Source organism: Lonchura striata, chromosome 31, assembly GCF_046129695.1.
Source record: "Lonchura striata isolate bLonStr1 chromosome 31, bLonStr1.mat, whole genome shotgun sequence".
NCBI classification, from domain to species: Eukaryota; Metazoa; Chordata; class Aves; order Passeriformes; family Estrildidae; genus Lonchura; species Lonchura striata.
The window spans coordinates 5,785,449-5,805,494 of record NC_134633.1 but is presented as its reverse complement, the minus strand read 5'-3'; the positions used below and the strand labels follow the sequence as shown (position 1 = coordinate 5,805,494).

Genomic DNA, 20,046 nt, shown 5'->3' with positions numbered 1-20,046 from the left:
TGGGATGGGGTTTGGGATGGGGTTTGGGGTGTGGGATGGGGTTTGGGATGGGGTTTGTGTGCTGGATCCACGCCAGCAGCTGGGGAGAAATTTGGGGTTTGGGATGGGGTTTGGGATGGGGTTTGGGATGGGGTTTGGGATGTGGATGGGGTTTGGGGTGTGGGATGGGGTTTGGGATGGAATTTGGGATGGGGTTTGGGGTGTGGGATGGGGTTTGGGATGGGGTTTGTGTGCTGGATCCACGCCAGCAGCTGGGGAGAAATTTGGGGTTTGGGATGGGGTTTGGGATGGAATTTGGGATGGGGTTTGTGCGCTGGATCCACGCCAGCAGCTGGGGAGAAATTTGGGGGGTGGGATGGGGTTTGGGGTGTGGGGTGGGGTTTGGGATGGAATTTGGGATGGGGTTTGGGGTGTGGGATGGGGTTTGGGATGGGGTTTGTGCGCTGGATCCACGCCAGCAGCTAGGGAGAAATTTGGTGTTTGGGATGGGGTTTGGGGTGTGGGGTGGGGTTTGGGGTGTGGGATGGGGTTTGAGATGGAATTTGGGATGGGGTTTGGGGTGTGGATGGGGTTTGGGGTGTGGGATGGGGTTTGGGGTGTGGGATGGGGTTTGGGGTGTGGGATGGGGTTTGGGATGGAATTTGGGATGGGGTTTGTGCGCTGGATCCACGCCAGCAGCTAGGGAGAAATTTGGTGTTTGGGATGGGGTTTGGGGTGTGGGGTGGGGTTTGGGGTGTGGGATGGGGTTTGGGATGGAATTTGGGATGGGGTTTGTGCGCTGGATCCACGCCAGCAGCTGCACAGAGATTTGGGGTTTGGGATGGGGTTTGGGGTGTGGGGTGGGGTTTGGGGTGTGGGGTGGGGTTTGGGATGGGGTTTGGGATGGGGTTTGGGGTGTGGGATGGGGTTTGGGATGGAATTTGGGATGGGGTTTGTGCGCTGGATCCACGCCAGCAGCTGCACAGAGATTTGGGGTTTGGGATGGGGTTTGGGGTGTGGGATGGAATTTGGGATGGGGTTTGGGGTGTGGGATGGGGTTTGGGATGGGGCCGGATCCATACCAGCAGCTGGTGGGACACTGGTTTGGGGATTTGGGAAGGGGTTTGGGGGTGGTTTTGGGTGGGATTTGGGTTTTGGGGGTGTTTTTGGGGTGGGATTTGGGATTTGGGGGTGTTTTTGGGTGGGATTTGGGTTTTGGGGATGTTTTTGGGTGGGATTTGGGATTTGGGGATGTTTTTGGGTGGGATTTGGGTTTTGGGGGTGTTTTTGGGGTGGGGTTTGTGGGTGTTTTGGGGTGGGATTTGGGATTTTGATGGTGTTTTTGGGTGGGATTTGGGATTTGGGGGTGTTTTTGGGTGGGATTTGGGGTTTGGGGGTGTTTTTGGGGTGGGATTTGGGTTTTGATGGTGTTTTTGGGTGGGATTTGGGTTTTGATTGTGTTTTTGGGGTGGGATTTGGGTTTTGGGGTGTTTTTGGGGGGATTTGGGGTTTTGGCGGTGTTTTTGGGGTGGGATTTGGGATTTGGGGGTGTTTTTGGGTGGGATTTGGGGTTGGGGGTGTTTTTGGGGTGGGATTTGGGTTTTGGGGATGTTTTTGGGTGGGGTTTGGGATTTGGGGTGTTTTTGGGGGGGATTTGGGTTTTGGTGGTGTTTTTTGGGGGGATTTGGGGTGTTTTTGGGTGGGATTTGGGTTTTGTGGGTGTTTTTGGGTGGGATTTGGGATTTGGGGGTGTTTTTGGGTGGGATTTGGGTTTTGGGGGTGTTTTTGGGTGGGATTTGGGTTTTGGGGGTGTTTTTGGGGTGGGATTTGGGATTTGTGGGTGTTTTTGGGGTGGGATTTGGGATTTTGATGGTGTTTTTGGGGTGGCATTTGGGTTTTGGGGGTGTTTTTGGGGTGGGATTTGGGTTTTGATGGTGTTTTTGGGTGGGATTTGGGGTTTGGGGGTGTTTTTTGGGGGGATTTGGGGTTTGGTGGTGTTTTTGGGTGGGGTTTGGGATTTGGGGGTGTTTTTGGGGGGGATTTGGGTTTTGGTGGTGTTTTTTGGGGGGATTTGAGGTGTTTTTGGGTGGGATTTGGGGTTGGGGGTGTTTTTGGGGTGGGATTTGGGTTTTGTGGGTGTTTTGGGGTGGGATTTAGGGGTGTCTTTGGGGTGGGATTTGGGTTTTGGGGGTGTTTTTGGGTGGGATTTGGGATTTTCCCCCCTTACATCCGAGGCCAGGCGCTCGTAGTCCTCCATGAGCTGCTCGTTCTCCTGGTTCACGGCCAGAACTTTGCAGATCCGATTCGCCGCCGTCTCCGCCTGCGGAAAAACGGGATTGGGAATGTGGGGCTGGGAATGGAAATAGGGGAATGGGGATATGGGATTGGGAAATTGGGATTGGGAATATGGGATTGGGAATGGGGATACGGGAATGGGAATATGGGATTGGGAATGTGGGGCTGGGAATGGAAATAGGGGAATGGGGATATGGGATTGGGAAATTGGGAATGGGAATATGGGATTGGGAATGGGGATACGGGAATGGGAATATGGGATTGGGAAATTGGGAATGGGAAATTTGGAATATGGGATTGGGAATGGGGATACGGGAATGGGAATATGGGATTGGGAAATTGGGAATGGGAAATTGGGAATGTGGGGCTGGGAATGGGGATATGGGAATGGGAATATGGGATTTGGAATATGGGGCTGGGAATGGAAATAGGGGAATGGGGATATGGGATTGGGAAATTGGGAATGGGAAATTGGGAATATGGGATTGGGAATGGGGATATGGGAATGGGAATATGGGAGTGGGAATATGGGATTGGTAATGGGGATATGGGAATGGGAATGGGGATATGGGAATGGGAATATGGGAGTGGGAATATGGGATTGGGAAATTGAATTAGGAATAATACAGGAATGGGAATATGGGATTTGGAATATGGGATTTGGAATATGGGAATGGGGATATGGGCTTGGGAAATGGGATTTGGAATATGGGGAAAAAAAAGAGGAAAAAAGAGGAAAAAAGGGAGAAAAGGGGGGAAAAGAAGGGAATAGAGGGGAAAAGAAGGGAATACAGGGAACAGGAAGGGAATAAAAGGGAAAAGGAAGGGAATAGAGGGAAAAGAAGGGAATAAAAGGGAAAAGGAAGGGAATAGAGGGAAAAGAAGGGAATAGAGGGAAAAGGAAGGGAATAGAGGCAGGGAAGGAGGCAGGGAACGCAGGAAGAGCCCCAGGGAAGCAGCACAACCTCAGCAGAGCCAGGCCCCACCTCCCACATCCCCAAGCCAAGCAGAGCAGCAGCCAGGCAGATCCCAGATCCCAGGCAGATCCCAGATCCCAGGCAGATCCCAGATCCCAGGCAGATCCCAGGCAGATCCCAGATCCCAGGCAGATCCCAGATCCCAGGCAGATCCCAGATCCCAGGCAGATCCCAGACCCTGGGCAGATCCCGGGCATTTCCCGGGCAGATCCCATATCCTGGGCAGATCCCAGAGCCCGGGCAGACCCTGGGCAGATCCCAGGCAGATCCCAGATCCCAGGCAGATCCCAGATCCCAGGCAGATCCCAGATCCCAGGCAGATCCCAGGCAGACCCCAGGCAGATCCCAGATCCCGGGCAGATCCCAGATCCCAGGCAGATCCCAGATCCTAGGCAGATCCCAGACCCTGGTCAGATCCCAGACCCCGGGCAGACCCTGGGCAGATCCCAGGCAGATCACAGACCCCGGGCAGACCCTGGGCAGATCCTGGGCATTTCCTGGACAGATCCCGGGCAGATCCCGGATCCCGGGCATTTCCTGGGCAGATCCCAGATCCCAGGCATTTCCTGGGCAGATCCCATATCCCAGGCAGATCCCGGGCAGATCCCAGATCCCTGGCAGACCCTGGGCAGATCCCGGGCAGACCCTGGGCAGATCCCATATCCTGGGCAGATCCCGGGCAGATCCCAGATCCTGGGCAGACCCTGGGCAGATCCCGGGCATTTCCTAGGCAGATCCTGGGCATTTCCCGGGCAGATCCTGGGCAGATCCCGGGCATTTCCTGGGCAGATCCCATATCCTGGGCAGATCCCAGACCCCGGGCAGATCCCAGATCCCAGGCAGATCCCGGGCATTTCCCGGGCAGATCCCAGATCCCGGGCAGACCCCGGGCAGATCCCGGATCCCGGGCATTTCCCGGGCAGACCGTGGGCAGATCCCCGATCCCGGGCAGACCCCGGGCAGATCCCGGATCCCGGGCATTTCCCGGGCAGACCGTGGGCAGATCCCCGATCCCGGGCAGATCCCGGGCAGATCCCGGATCCCGGGCAAGGGCAGCGGGCCGTGCGGGGCCGGGCTCACCTTCTGGGCCCCGGAGAAGGCGTGGTAGAAGCAGGAGACGTAGGTCATGATGGCCTTCTCGTCGGGCCGCAGCGTGCCCACGATATCTGCCCGGGGAGAGCGGAGGAGAGCCGCGGCTCCAGCAGCATTCCCGAAATCCCAGCGCGGGCCGGGAACGCCGGGAACGCCGGGAACGCCGCCCGGGACGGCTCACGGGGGGTTTGTCCCAGCCGGGCCCGGCTCCTCAACGCCCCGGCAGCCGGAGGGGCTCCCCGGAGCGCCGGGCATCTCACGGGGCAGGCCCCCGGATTCCCTCGGAATTCCGTGGGATTCCAGTCGATTCCCATGGATTCCCATGGATTACCATGGATTTACCATGCATTCCTACAAATTTCCTATGGATTTACCATAGATTCCCATGGATTCCTACACATTTCCCATGGATTTCCATTCATTTCCCATGGATTTCCATGGATTCCTACACATTTCCCATGGATTCCCATGGATTTACCATGGATTTACCATGCATTCCTACAAATGTCCTATGGATTTACCATGGATTCCCATGGATTCCTACACATTTCCCATGGATTTCCATTCATTTCCCATGGATTTCCATGGATTCCTACACATTTCCCATGGATTCCCATGGATTTACCATGGATTTACCATGCATTCCTACAAATGTCCTATGGATTTGCCACGGATGCCCATGGATTTCCATTCATTTCCCATGCATTCCCATGGATTTCCCATGGATTCCTACACATTTCCCATGGATTTCCATTCATTTCCCATGCATTCCCATGGATTTACCATGCATTCCTACAAATTTTCTATGGATTTACCATGGATTCCCATGGATTGCCATTCATTTCCCATGGATTACCATGGATTTCCCATGGATTCCTACACATTTCCCATGGATTCCCATGGATTCACCATGGATTTACGATGCATTCCTACAAATGTCCTATGGATTTACCACAGATGCCCATGGATTGCCATTCATTTCCCATGCATTCCCATGGATTTCCCTTGGATTCCTACACATTTCCCATGGATTCCTACACATTTTCCATGGACTTCCATTAATTTCCCATGGATTTACCATGCATTCCTACAAATTTCCTATGGATTTACCATAGATTCCCATGGATTCCTACACATTTCCCATGGATTCCCATGGATTCACCATGGATTTACCATGCATTCCTACACATTTCCCATGGATTTCCATTAATTTTCCATGGATTCCCATGGATTTACCATGGATTTCCCATGCATTCCTACAAATGTCCTATGGATTTACCACAGATGCCCATGGATTTCCATTCATTTCCCATGCATGGATTTCCCATGGATTTCTAAAAATTTCCCATGGATTTTACATTGAATCCCGTGGATTCCCATGGATTCCTACACATTTCCCATGGATTTCCATTCATTTCCCATGCATTCCCATGGATTTCCATGGATTCCTACACATTTTCCATGGATTTCCATTAATTTCCCATGGATTACCATGGATTTACCATGCATTCCTACAAATTTCCTATGGATTTACCATGGATTCCCATTCATTTCCCATGCATTCCCATGGATTTCTCATGGATTCCTACACATTTCCCGTGGATTTTACATGGATTCCCATGGATTCCTACACATTTCCCATGGATTTCCATGGAATCCCGTGGATTCCCAAGGATTTCCCACAGATTCCCATGGATTTACCATGCATTCCTACAAACTTCCTATGGATTTACCATGGATGCCCATGGACTTCCATTCATTTCCCATGGATTACCATGGATTTACCATGGATTCCCATGGATTTCCCATGGATTCCTACACGTTTCCCATGGATTCCCATGGATTCACCATGGATTTACCATGCATTCCTACAAATTTTCTATGGATTTACCATGGATGCCCATGGATTTCCATTCATTTCCCATGCATTCCCATGGATTTCCCATGGATTCCTACACATTTCCCATGGATTACCATGGATTTCCCATAGATTCCTACACATTTCCCATGGATTTCCATTCATTTCCCATGGATTTCCATGGATTCCCATGGATTTCCCATGGATTCCCACAAATTTCCTATGGATTTCCACGGAATCCCATGGATTCCGTGGAAACCACTAATGGATTTTCACTAATTTCTAATGGATTTCCAAGGATTCCTATGGATTTCCAAGGATTCCCATGGATTCCCATGGACTTCCAAGGATTCCCATGGACTTCCGTGGATATTTATGGAATCCCGTGGATTTCCAAGGACTTCTCTTGATTACCCATGGATTTCCCACATATACCCATGGATTTCCATTAATTTCCCACGGATCTCCACGGATTTCCCACATATTCCCCCAGATTTCCCAAAATTCGGGCATCCCAGGCGGATTTAACCCCTCGTGAGCCAGCCGGGAGCGGTCCCGGAGCCCCCCCCGAGCGACAGCGGCCGTGGCTGGAAGAGAAGCGAGCGTGAGAGCGGAGAGAGAATTCCGGGAATTCCAGAGGGGGATCCGGGGGGGGAAGGTTCCGGAAGGACGGGCGGATCCGGGAGGATTCTCCCGGTACCTTCTGGGCCCCGGAGAAGGCGTGGTAGAAGCTGGACACGTAGGTCATGATGGCCTTCTCGTCCGGCCGCGCCGTGTTCACGATGTCTGCGGGGAACCGCACGGGTTAAACTGGGAGAAACTGGGAGAAACTGGGAGAAAAACTGGGAGAAAACTGGGAGAAACTGGGAGAAACTGGGAGAAACTGGGAGAAAAACTGGGAGAAAACTGGGAGAAACTGGGAGAAACTGGGAGAAACTGGGAGAAACTGGGAGCAACTGGGAGAAACTGGAAGAAACTGGGAGAAAACTGGGAGAAACTAGGAGAAAAACTGGGAGAAACTGGGAGCGACTGGAAGAAACTGGGAGCGACTGGAAGAAACTGGGAGAAAACTGGGAGAAACTGGGAGAAAACTGGGAGAAACAGGGAGAAACTGGGAGAAACTGGGAGAAACTGAGAGAAAACTGGGAGAAACTGGGAGAAGCTGGGAGAAACTGGGAGAAACTGGGAGAAACTGGGAGAAACTGGGAGAAACTGGGAGAAAAACTGGGAGAAAACTGGGAGAAACTGGGAGAAACTGGGAGAAACTGGGAGAAACTGGGAGAAGCTGGGAGGAAACTGGGAGAAACTGGGAGCAACTGGGAGAAACTGGGAGAAACTGGGAGCGGGGTGGGGCACGGGGCCGGCGGGATTCCCGGCCGGAATTCCGCTCCAGGGGCTCCAAATCCCGGGGGAATCCGCCCGGATGGATTGGGGATGGATGGGAAACATCGGGGTTAGGGCTGGCGCCTCCTCCGGGGGTCCTGGGATTGTGGGATCAAAAAGTTGTGAGATCCTGGAATTGAGGGGTCCTGGAATTGTGGGATGAGAGTTGTGGGGTCCTGGAATTGTGGGATGAGAGTTGTGGGGTCCTGGAATTGTGGGATGAGAGTTGTGAGATCCTGGAATTGTGGGATGAGAGTTGTGGGGTCCTGGAATTGTGGGATGAGAGTTGTGAGATCCTGGAATTGTGGGATGAGAGTTGTGGGGTCCTGGAATTGTGGGATGAGAGTTGTGGGATCCTGGAATTGAGGAATCAAAGCATTATGAAATCCTGGAATTGTGGGATCAAAGAATTGTGGGGTCCTGGAATTGTGGGATCAAAAAGTTGTGAGATCCTGGAATTGAGGAATCAAAGCATTATGAAATCCTGGAATTGGGGAGTCCTGGAACTGGGGGATCCTGGAATTGTGGGATGAGAGTTGTGGGATCCTGGAATTGTGGGGTCCTGGAATTGTGGGATCAAAAAGTTGTGAGATCCTGGAATTGAGGGGTCCTGGAATTGAGGGATCCTGGAATTGTGGGATCCTGGAGTTCTGTGATCCTGGAGTAAAGAAATCCAAGAATTACGGGATCCCAGAAAAAAGGGATGCCAGATTTATGGGATCCTGGAATTGTGGAGCCCTGGAATAACAAAATCCGAGAATTATGGGATCCTACAAGAAGGGAATAGCAGATTTATGGGATGCAGGAATTGTGGAATCCAGGAATTGTGGGATCCTGGAATTGTGGAATCCTGGAATAACGAAACCCTACAATTATGGGATCCTGGAGGAAGGGAATGGCAGATCTGTGGGATCCTGGAATTGTGGAATCCAGGAATTGTGGGATCCTGGAATTGTGGAATCCTGGAATAACGAAACCCTACAATTATGGGATCCTGGAGGAAGGGAACGGCAGATCTGTGGGATCCTGGAATTGTGGAATCCTGGAATTGTGGAATCCTGGAATAACGAAACCCTACAATTATGGGATCCTGGAGGAAGGGAACGGCAGATCTGTGGGATCCTGGAATTGTGGAATCCTGGAATTGTGGAATCCTGGAATAACGAAACCCTACAATTATGGGATCCTGGAGGAAGGGAACGGCAGATCTGTGGGATCCTGGAATTGTGGGATGGTACAACTGTGGACTCCTGCAGCCCTGGAATTCCAGGATGGTGGAACCGAAGGATTACGGAACCCTGAGCATCCCAAACCCGGGATGGATCCACGCGGAGAGCTGGGAATTGCTGCTAAACCGGAGAAATCCAGGATAAATCAGGGATCCGGCGCCTCCCGCCAGGAAATCCCCCTGCAGGGCCTGGGGGAGATCCCGGGATCCGCTGGATCCCGCGCTTACCCTCGGCGTCCAGCATCTTGGGGATGTCCAGGTACTTCTCGGCCACCTCGAAGGCGTTGTTGAGGTTGGTGACGGGGTCGTCCTGCGGGAGAGCGGGAGGCTCCGTGGGCGGGAATTCCCGGAATTCCGGGATTTTCCGGGGGGAGGCGGGGGTTACCTTGCGCAGCTTGTCGTACTCGATCAGCTCCGGGCGGTGCCGGTGGATGAGGGCGTTGAAGGCCAGCCCGTCCTTCCAGCTGCGGGAAAACGGGAGTGAGGAAAAGCGGGAATCCGAGGGGGAAAATGGGATCAGACCCCGGGAATACGCGGGGGAAAATGGGATCGGATCCTGGGAATACACAGGGGAAAATGGGATTGGATCCCGGGAATCTGCAGGGAAAACAGGGATCAGACCCCGGGAATCCGCGGGGGAAACAGGGATTGGATCCCGGGAATCTGCAGGGAAAACAGGGATCAGACCCCGGGAATCCGCGGGGGAAAACAGGGATCGGATCCCGGGAATCCGCGGGGAAAACAGGGATGGGATCCTGGGAATTCACTGGGAATCTGGGAATTCTGTCCCTGCCTGAGCCCAGCCTGCCCTGAGGAAGGGAAAGGGGAAGGGGAAGAGGAAGAGGAAGGGGAAGGGGAAGGGGAAGGGGAAGAGGAAGAGGAAGAGGAAGAGGAAGAGAAGAGGAAGGGGAAGGGGAAGAGGAAGAGGAAGAGGAAGGGGAAGGGGAAGGGGAAGAGGAAGAGGAAGAGGAAGAGGAAGGGGAAGGGGAAGAGGAAGAGGAAGAGGAAGAGGAAGGGGAAGAGGAAGGGGAAGGGGAAGAGGAAGAGGAAGAGGAAGGGGAAGAGGAAGGGGAAGGGGAAGGGGAAGGGGAAGGGGAAGGGGAAGGGGAAGGGGAAGAGGAAGAGGAAGGGGAAGAGGAAGGGGAAGAGGAAGAGGAAGGGGAAGAGGAAGGGGAAGAGGAAGGGGAAGGGGAAGAGGAAGAGGAAGAGGAAGAGGAAGAGGAAGGGGAAGGGGAAGGGGAAGGGGAAGGGGAAGGGGAAGAGGAAGAGGAAGGGGAAGAGGAAGGGGAAGGGGAAGAGGAAGAGGAAGAGGAAGAGGAAGAGGAAGAGGAAGGGGAAGGGGAAGGGGAAGAGGAAGGGGAAGGGGAAGAGGAAGGGGAAGAGGAAGAGGAAGAGGAAGGGGAAGGGGAAGAGGAAGAGGAAGAGGAAGAGGAAGGGGAAGGGGAAGGGGAAGGGGAAGGGGAAGGGGAAGAGGAAGAGGAAGAGGAAGGGGAAGGGGAAGAGGAAGAGGAAGAGGAAGAGGAAGGGGAAGGGGAAGGGGAAGGGGAAGAGGAAGAGGAAGAGGAAGGGGAAGGGGCAGGACCTGATGTGGAAGTTCTGGACGTTGACGTTCTTGTAGGGCGCCGTCTTCCGCTGGCACCAGAGCAGGAGCCCCTCCTTGGCCGAGGTCTCTGCGGGAGCAGGGATTGGGCGATCCCGGCAGCGGATCCCGGGAGATCCCCGACCCCGGCAGCGGATCCTAGGAGATCCCCCGACCCCGGGAGATCCCCGACCCCGGCAGCGGATCCCAGGAGATCCCCCGACCCCGGGAGCCGATCCCAGGAGATCCCCCGACCCCGGGAGACGATCCTGGGAGATCCCCCGACCCCGGGAGCCGATCCCAGGAGATCCCCCGACCCCGGCAGCGGATCCTGGGAGATCCCCCAACCCCGGCAGCGGATCCCGGGAGATCCCCGACCCCGGGGGCCGATCCCGGGAGATCCCCCGACCCCGGCAGCGGATCCCGGGAGATCCCCCGACCCCGGGAGCAGATCCCGGGAGATCCCCCGACCCCGGCAGCCGATCCCGGGAGATCCCCCAACCCCGGGAGACGATCCCGGGGCGGATCCCGTGTGGATCCCCCAATCCCAGGAGCAGATCCCGTGTGGATCCCCCAATCCCAGGAGCAGATCCCGTGTGGATCCCCCAATCCCAGGAGCAGATCCCGTGTGGATCCCCAATCCCAGAGGCAGATCCCAGGGCAGATCCTGTGTGGAACCCCAATCCCAGAGCAGATCCTGAGGCAGATCCCGTGTGGATCCCCCGACCCCAGGAGCAGATCCCAGGGCAGATCCCGTGTGGATCCCCAATCCCAGAGGCAAATCCTGTGTGGATCCCCCAATCCCAGATGCAGATCCCAGTGCAGATCCCGTGTGGATCCCCCGACCCCAGGAGCAGATCCCAGGGCGGAACCCGTGTGGATCCCCCAATCCCAGAGCAGATCCCAGGGCAGATCCTGTGTGGAACCCCAACCCCGGGAGCAGATCCTGGGGCAGATCCCGTGTGGATCCCCCAATCCCAGAGGCAGATCCCGTGTGGAACCCCAACCCCGGGAGCAGGTCCCGGGGCAGATCCCGTGTGGATCCCCAATCCCAGAGGCAAATCCTGTGTGGATCCCCCAATCCCAGATGCAGATCCCAGTGCAGATCCCATGTGGATCCCCCAATCCCAGAGCAGATCCCAGGGCGGATCCCGTGTGGATCCCCCGAGGCCAGGAGCAGATCCCAGTGCAGATCCCGTGTGGATCCCCCAATCCCAGGAGCAGATCCCGGGGCAGATCCCATGTGGATCCCCCAATCCCAGAGGCAGATCCCAGGAGCGGATCCCGTGTGGATCCCCCGACCCCAGGAGCAGATCCCGGGGCGGATCCCGTGTGGATCCCCCAATCCCAGGAGCAGATCCCAGGAGCAGATCCCGTGTGGATCCTGTGTGGATCCCCCAATCCCAGAGCAGATCCCGTGTGGATCCCGTGTGGATCCCCCGACCCCGGGAGCAGATCCCGGGGCGGATCCCGTGTGGATCCCCAATCCCAGGAGCAGATCCCGGGGCGGATCCCGTGTGGATCCCCCAATCCCAGGAGCAGATCCCAGGAGCAGATCCCGTGTGGATCCCCCAATCCCAGGAGCAGATCCCAGGAGCAGATCCCGTGTGGATCCCCCAATCCCAGGAGCAGATCCTGTGTGGATCCCCAATCCCAGAGCAGATCCCGGGGCGGATCCCGTGTGGATCCCCGATCCCAGAGCAGATCCCGGGGCGGATCCCGTGTGGATCCCCGATCCCAGAGCAGATCCCAGTGCGGATCCCGTGTGGATCCCCCAATCCCAGGAGCAGATCCCGTGTGGATCCCCAATCCCAGAGCAGATCCCGGGGCGGATCCCGTGTGGATCCCCCAATCCCAGGAGCAGATCCCAGGAGCAGATCCCGTGTGGATCCTGTGTGGATCCCCCAATCCCAGAGCAGATCCCGTGTGGATCCCGTGTGGATCCCCCGACCCCGGGAGCAGATCCCAGTGCAGATCCCGTGTGGATCCCCCAATCCCAGAGGCGGATCCCGTGTGGATCCCCAATCCCAGAGCAGATCCCAGTGCAGATCCCGTGTGGATCCCCGATCCCAGAGCAGATCCCGGGGCGGATCCCGTGTGGATCCCCGATCCCAGAGCAGATCCCGGGGCGGATCCCGTGTGGATCCCCGATCCCAGAGCAGATCCCAGTGCAGATCCCATGTGGATCCCCCAATCCCAGAGCAGATCCCGGGGCGGATCCCGTGTGGATCCCCCAATCCCAGAGCAGATCCCGGGGCGGATCCCGTGTGGATGCCCCGAGCCCGGGAGCGGATCCCGCGCGCCGTTACCCTCCACGGAGATGTCCTGGATGGCGAAGCGCAGGATGATCGTCCAGATCATGCCCAGCGTCATCTTGGCGTTCCCGTCCACGATCTCTGCGGGAAGAGCCACAGGGACCGGATTCCGGCTGGGAATTCCCAGCGGGAACCACGGGGCCCTGGGATCCCGGGAATGCCGGGGCGGATCCACAGGAGCGGAAGGCCAAAGCGAACGGATCCCGCATTCGGGAATCCACGGGATCCGGGAACGGCGGGATCCTGGGTCTAGGGAGTCGTAGGACACGAAGTTCTGGAATTGCGGGACCCAAAAATCATGGAAGCCTGGGATGAGGGGATGCAGGGTTTGTGGGACTGCAGAACTGGAATCACAGATCCCGGGATTACGGAGCCACAGATCCCGTTTGTTACAGAACCATGGAATACCGGGATTATGGAATTACAGATCCCGTTCATTACAGAACCACAGAATCCCGGGATTATGGAATTACAGATCCCGTTCATTAGAGAACCACGGAATTCCAGGATTGTGGAATTACAGATCCCATTCATTAGAGAACTACGGAATTCCGGGATTGTGGAATTACAGATCCCGTTTGTTACAGAACCATGGAATACCGGGATTATGGAATTACAGATCCCGTTTGTTACAGAACCACGGAATCCCGGGATTATGGAATTACAGATCCCGTTTGTTACAGAACCACGGAATCCCGGGATTATGGAACCACAGATCTCATTCATTAGAGAACCACGGAATTCCAGGATTATGGAATTACAGATCCCATTCATTAGAGAACCATGGAATTCCAGGATTATGGAGCCACAGATCCCGTTTGTTACAGAACCACGGAATTCCAGGATTATGGAATTACAGATCCCGTTTGTTACAGAACCACGGAATTCCAGGATTGTGGAATTACAGATCCCGTTCATTAGAGAACCACGGAATCCCGGGATTATGGAATTACAGATCCCGTTTGTTACAGAACCACGGAATCCCGGGATTATGGAATTACAGATCCCGTTCGTTACAGAACCACGGAATCCTGGGATTATGGAATTACAGATCCCATTCATTAGAGAACCACGGAATTCCAGGATTGTGGAATTACAGATCCCGTTTGTTACAGAACCACAGAATCCCGGGATTATGGAATTACAGATCCCGTTCATTACAGAACCGTGGAATCCCGGGATTACGGAGCCACAGATCCCATTTGTTACAGAACCACGGAATTCCAGGATTGTGGAATTACAGATCCCGTTTGTTACAGGACCATGGAATCCTGGGATTATGGAGCCACAGATCCCGTTTGTTACAGAACCACGGAATCCCGGGATTATGGAATTACAGATCCCATTCATTAGAGAACCATGGAATTCCAGGATTGTGGAGCCACAGATCCCGTTTGTTACAGAACCACGGAATTCCAGGATTGTGGAATTACAAATCCCGTTCATTAGAGAACCACGGAATCCCGGGATTATGGAATTACAGATCCCATTCATTAGAGAACCATGGAATTCCAGGATTGTGGAATTAGAGATCCCATTCATTAGAGAACCACGGAATTCCAGGATTATGGAATTACAGATCGCATTCATTAGAGAACCACGGAATTCCAGGATTATGGAATTACAGATCCCATTCATTAGAGAACCACGGAATTCCTGGATTGTGGAATTACAGATCCCATTCATTAGAGAACCATGGAATTCCAGGATTGTGGAATTACAGATCCCGTTCATTAGAGAACCACGGAATTCCGGGATTGTGGAACCGCTGGGGCTGGAAAAGACCTGGAAACCCACGGAGGGAGGAGCCCCACAGGGGAGGGCAGCGGGAGGAATTCCGGGCTCCTCATCCCCATCCCACATTCCCAGCAGGGCCTCCAGCAGCCCCAGCCCAGTTTTTTGGGAATTCCTGGGACGGGGGCGGGCGCCGGGCGTCTCCCGGCTCGGGGCCGGTCGGGACTCGCTCGGCTCCGGGCACGCGGAGCTTTCCCGGGCTCGGATCCCAACAAACCGGCCCGGCCGGAGCCGCTGCCAGCCCGGCCCGCCCGGCCCGGCGGGGATCCCGTGGGAATGGTCCTGATCCCACAGGGAATGGTCCTGATCCCACAGGGAATGATCGGGATCCCGTGGGAATGGTCCTGATCCTGCAGGGAATGGTCCTGATCCCACAGGGAATGATCGGGATCCCACAGGGAATGATCGGGATCCCACAGGGAATGGTCCTGATCCCACAGGGAATGATTGGGATCCCGTGGGAATGGTCCTGATCCCACAGGGAATGATCGGGATCCCGCAGGGAATGATCGGGATCCCGCAGGGAATGGTCCCGATCCCGCAGGGAATGATTGGGATCCCGCAGGGAATGGTCCTGATCCCACAGGGAATGATTGGGATCCCGCAGGGAATGGTCCTGATCCCACAGGGAATGATCGGGATCCCGCAGGGAATGGTCCTGATCCCACAGGGAATGATCGGGATCCCACAGGGAACGGTCCTGATCCCACAGGGAATGATCGGGATCCCACAGGGAATGGTCCTGATCCCGCAGGGAATGGTCCTGATCCCACAGGGAATGATCGGGATCCCACAGGGAACGGTCCTGATCCCACAGGGAATGGTCCTGATCCCGCAGGGAATGGTCCTGATCCCACAGGGAATGGTCCTGATCCCACAGGGAATGATCGGGATCCCACAGGGAACGGTCCTGATCCCACAGGGAATGGTCCTGATCCCGCAGGGAATGATCGGGATCCCACAGGGAATGGTCCTGATCCCACAGGGAATGATCCCAGTTCCCACAGGGAATGATCGGGATCCCGCAGGGAATGATCGGGATCCCGCAGGGAATGGTCCTGATCCCACAGGGAATGATCGGGATCCCACAGGGAATGATCGGGATCCCGCAGGGAATGATCGGGATCCCGCAGGGAATGGTCCTGATCCCACAGGGAATGATCGGGATCCCACAGGGAATGATCGGGATCCCACAGGGAATGATTGGGATCCCGCAGGGAATGATCGGGATCCCACAGGGAATGATCGGGATCCCACAGGGAACGGTCCTGATCCCGCAGGGAATGATCGGGATCCCACAGGGAATGATCGGGATCCCGCAGGGAATGGTCCTGATCCCGCAGGGAATGATCGGGATCCCACAGGGAACGGTCCTGATCCCACAGGGAATGATTGGGATCCCGCAGGGAATGGTCCTGATCCCACAGGGAATGGTCGGGATCCCGTGGGAATGGTCCTGATCCCACAGGAAATGATCGGGATCCCGCAGGGAATGGTCCTGATCCCACAGGAAATGATCGGGATCCCATGGGAATGGTCCTGATCCCGCAGGGAATGATCGGGATCCCACAGGGAATGGTCCTGATCCCACAGGGAATGATTGGGATCCCGTGGGAATGGTCCTGATCCCACAGGGAATGATCGGGATCCCACAGGGAATGATCGGGATCCCGCAGGGAATGGTCCTGATCCCACAGGGAATGATCGGGATCCCACAGGGAACGGTCCTGATCCCGCAGGGAATGATCGGGATCCCACAGGGAATGATCGGGATCCCGCAGGGAATGGTCCTGATCCCGCAGGGAATGATCGGGATCCCACAGGGAATGATCGGGATCCCGCAGGGAATGGTCCTGATCCCGCAGGGAATGATCGGGATCCCACAGGGAACGGTCCTGATCCCGCAGGGAATGGTCCTGATCCCACAGGGAATGATTGGGATCCCGTGGGAATGGTCCTGATCCCACAGGGAATGATCGGGATCCCGTGGGAATGGTCCTGATCCCACAGGGAACGGTCCTGATCCCACAGGGAATGATCGGGATCCCACAGGGAATGGTCCTGATCCCACAGGGAATGGTCCTGATCCCACAGGGAATGATCGGGATCCCGTGGGAATGGTCCTGATCCCACAGGGAATGATCGGGATCCCGCAGGGAATGGTCCTGATCCCACAGGGAATGATCGGGATCCCACAGGGAACGGTCCTGATCCCACAGGGAATGGTCCCAGTTCCCACAGGGATCGATCCCGGATCCCATGGGAATGGTCCTGATCCCACAGGGAATGATCGGGATCCCGCGGGGAATGGTCCTGATCCCACAGGGAATGGTCCTGATCCCACAGGGAACGGTCCTGATCCTGCAGGGAATGGTCCTGATCCCACAGGGAATGGTCCTGATCCTGCAGGGAATGGTCCTGATCCCACAGGAAATGGTCCTGATCCCACAGGAAATGGTCCCAGATCCCACAGGGAAAGGTCCTGATCCCACAGGGAATGCTCCCAGATCCCGCAGGGAACGATCCCAGTTCCCACAGGGATCGATCCTGGATCCCACAGGGAATGGTCCTGATCCCACAGGGAACGATCCCAGTTCCCACAGGGATCGATCCTGGATCCCACAGGGAATGGTCCCAGATCCCGCAGGGAACGATCCCGGATCCTGCAGGGAACGATCCCGGATCCTGCAGGGAATGGTCCCAGATCCCACAGGGAACGATCCCGGATCCTGCAGGGAATGGCCCTCGAGATCCTGCAGGGAATGGTCCCGGATTCCCACAGGGAATGGTCCCGGATCCTGCAGGGAATGGTCCCAGTTCCCACAGGGAACGATCCCGGATCCTGCAGGGAATGGCCCTCGAGATCCTGCAGGGAATGGTCCTGATCCCACAGGGAATGGTCCCAGATTCCAACAGGGAATGGTCCCGGATCCTGCAGGGAATGGCCCTCGAGATCCTGCAGGGAATGATCCCAGATTCCCACAGGGAATGGTCCCGGATCCTGCAGGGAACGATCCCGGATCCTGCAGGGAATGGCCCTCGAGATCCTGCAGGGAATGATCCCAGATTCCCACAGGGAATGGTCCCGGATCCTGCAGGGAATGGTCCCAGATCCCACAGGGATAATTCCATCCAAAACCACAGAACAGCCATGACCTCCATGAGCTGCGCCTATTGCCTTTGAGTTTAGAATTCCCAAAATTCCTGCAATTCCCGGAATTCTCAGGCACCCCACGACTCAGTGGAGGGCTGTGGCACCATGTGGGTTTGGCTCAAGACTAAAGGGTTTGGGCCAAAGTTCAAGGGTTTTGGGTCGAGTTTAAAAGATTTGTGTCAAGGGTTATTAAAGGGTTTTGGTCGGGGTTAAAGGTTTTAGGTCAGGGTTAAAGGGCTTAGGTCAGGGATAAAGAGTTTGAGTCAGGTTAACAGGTTTGGGTCAGAGTTAAAGGGTTTTGGGTCAAGTTTAAAGGGTTTGAGTCAGGGTTAAAGGGTTTGGGTCAAGTTTAAAGGGTTTTGGGTCAAGTTTAAAGGGTTTTGGTCACGGTTAAAGGGTTTGGGTCAAGTTTAAAGGGTTTTGGGTCAAGTTTAAAGGGTTTGAGTCAGGGTTAAAGGGTTTGAGTCAGGGTTAAAGGGTTTGGGTCAAGTTTAAAGGGTTTGGGTCACGGTTAAAGGGTTTGGGTCACGGTTAAAGGGTTTGAGTCAGGTTAACAGGTTTGGGTCAGAGTTAAAGGGTTTGGGTCAGGGTTAAAGGGTTTGGGTCAGGGTTAAAGGGTTTGGGTCAGGGTTAAAGGGTTTGGGTCAGGGTTAAAGGGTTTGGGTCAAGTTTAAAGGGTTTTGGGTCAAGTTTAAAGGGTTTGAGTCAGGGTTAAAGGGTTTGGGTCAAGTTTAAAGGGTTTTGGGTCAAGTTTAAAGGGTTTGAGTCAGGGTTAAAGGGTTTGAGTCAGGGTTAAAGGGTTTGGGTCAAGTTTAAAGGGTTTGGGTCACGGTTAAAGGGTTTGGGTCACGGTTAAAGGGTTTGAGTCAGGTTAACAGGTTTGGGTCAGAGTTAAAGGGTTTGGGTCAGAGTTAAAGGGTTTTGGGTCAAGTTTAAAGGGTTTTGGGTCACGGTTAAAGGGTTTGAGTCAGGTTAACAGGTTTGGGTCAGAGTTAAAGGGTTTGGGTCAGAGTTAAAGGGTTTTGGGTCAAGTTTAAAGGGTTTTGGTCACGGTTAAAGGGTTTGAGTCAGGGTTAAAGGGTTTTGGGTCAAGTTTAAAGGGTTTGGGTCAGAGTTAAAGGGTTTTGGGTCAAGTTTAAAGGGTTTTGGGTCAAGTTTAAAGGGTTTTGGTCACGGTTAAAGGGTTTTGGGTCAGGGTTAAAGGGTTTGGGTCAGAGTTAAAGGGTTTTGGGTCAAGTTTAAAGGGTTTTGGGTCAAGTTTAAAGGGTTTTGGGTCAGGGTTAAAGGGTTTGGGTCAGGGTTAAAGGGTTTTGGTCACGGTTAAAGGGTTTGGGTCAAGTTTGAGTCAGTTTACAGGGTTTGAGTTAAGGTTAAAGGGTTTGGGTAGAGATTAACACCCCTCCAAATCCCAATTTTGGCCTCAAAGGGGCGAATCCCTTGCACTGGGGCGGTGAACCCCAGCAGATCCCGGTGAATCCCAATGGATCCCAGCGGATCCCGAGGCGGGGCCTCACCCTCGGCGCCGATGGAGACGAGCTTGACGCCTTTGCTGGCGATGAAGTCCAGGGCCTTGTTGACGTTGTTGATCTTGTGCACCCTCATCTTGCCCCGCTCGGGCTTCGGGAGCCGCTCCCCTGCAACGGCACCGGGGTCAGAGTGAGGGGTTTGGGTCGGGACTGAAGGGTTTGGGTCAGGAGTGAAGGGTTTGGGTCAGGGTTAAAGGATTTGGGTCAGGGTTAAAGGGTTTGGGTCAGGACTGAAGGGTTTGGGTCAGGAGTGAAGGGTTTGGGTCAGGAGTGAAGGGTTTGGGTCAGGGTTAAAGGGTTTGGGTCAGGATTAAAGGGTTTGGGTCAGGGTTAAAGGGTTTGGGTCGGGATTAAAGGGTTTGGGTCAGGGTTCAAGGATTTGGGTCAGGATTAAAGGATTTAGGTCGAGTTTAAAGGTGTTTGGGGAAGTGTCAGTACTTTGTGCCCAGCCGGGAAGTTTTTGGGCCCAGTTTGGTGTTTTTGGGCCCAGTTTGGTGTTTTTGGACCCAGTTTGTTGTTTTTGGGCTCAGTTTGGTGTTTTTGGGCCCAGTTTGGTGTTTTTGGGCCCCGTTTGGTGTTTTTGGGCCCAGTTTGGTGCTTTTGGGCCCAGTTTGGTGTTTTTGGGCTCAGTTTGAGGGTTTTGGACCCAATCTGAAGGTTTTTGGGCCCCGTTTGGTGTTTTTGTGCCCCGTTTGGTGTTTTTGGGCCCAGTTTGGTGTTTTTGGGCCCAGTTTGGTGTTTTTGGGCCCAGTTTGGTGGTTTTGGACCCAATTTGAAGGTTTTTGTGCCCCGTTTGGTGTTTTTGGGCCCAGTTTGGTGTTTTTGGGCTCAGTTTGGTGTTTTTGGGCCCTGTTTGGTGTTTTTGG

The 20,046-nt window shown here is 54.8% G+C and overlaps 1 protein-coding gene across 4 annotated transcripts in view; it reads right to left on the bottom strand.

The window, feature by feature from the left end:
- The window catches only part of ACTN4 (actinin alpha 4), a 54,391-nt gene that overhangs the window by 24,279 nt on the left and 10,066 nt on the right, over positions 1–20,046 (bottom strand). For 2 of the 4 annotated variants that reach the window (XM_077789191.1, XM_077789192.1), the window contains exons 3-9: positions 19,169–19,288; positions 12,701–12,787; positions 10,395–10,482; positions 9,198–9,276; positions 9,041–9,122; positions 6,902–6,987; positions 2,207–2,299 (exon numbers count right to left, since the gene is read on the bottom strand). In XM_077789191.1, the coding sequence (XP_077645317.1) occupies positions 2,207–2,299; positions 6,902–6,987; positions 9,041–9,122; positions 9,198–9,276; positions 10,395–10,482; positions 12,701–12,787; positions 19,169–19,288 (635 nt within the window). Of the gene's footprint in view, positions 1–2,206; positions 2,300–4,331; positions 4,418–6,901; positions 6,988–9,040; positions 9,123–9,197; positions 9,277–10,394; positions 10,483–12,700; positions 12,788–19,168; positions 19,289–20,046 lie in introns of all 4 variants that reach the window. The other 2 variants (XM_077789190.1, XM_077789193.1) reach the window with 1 other exon arrangement.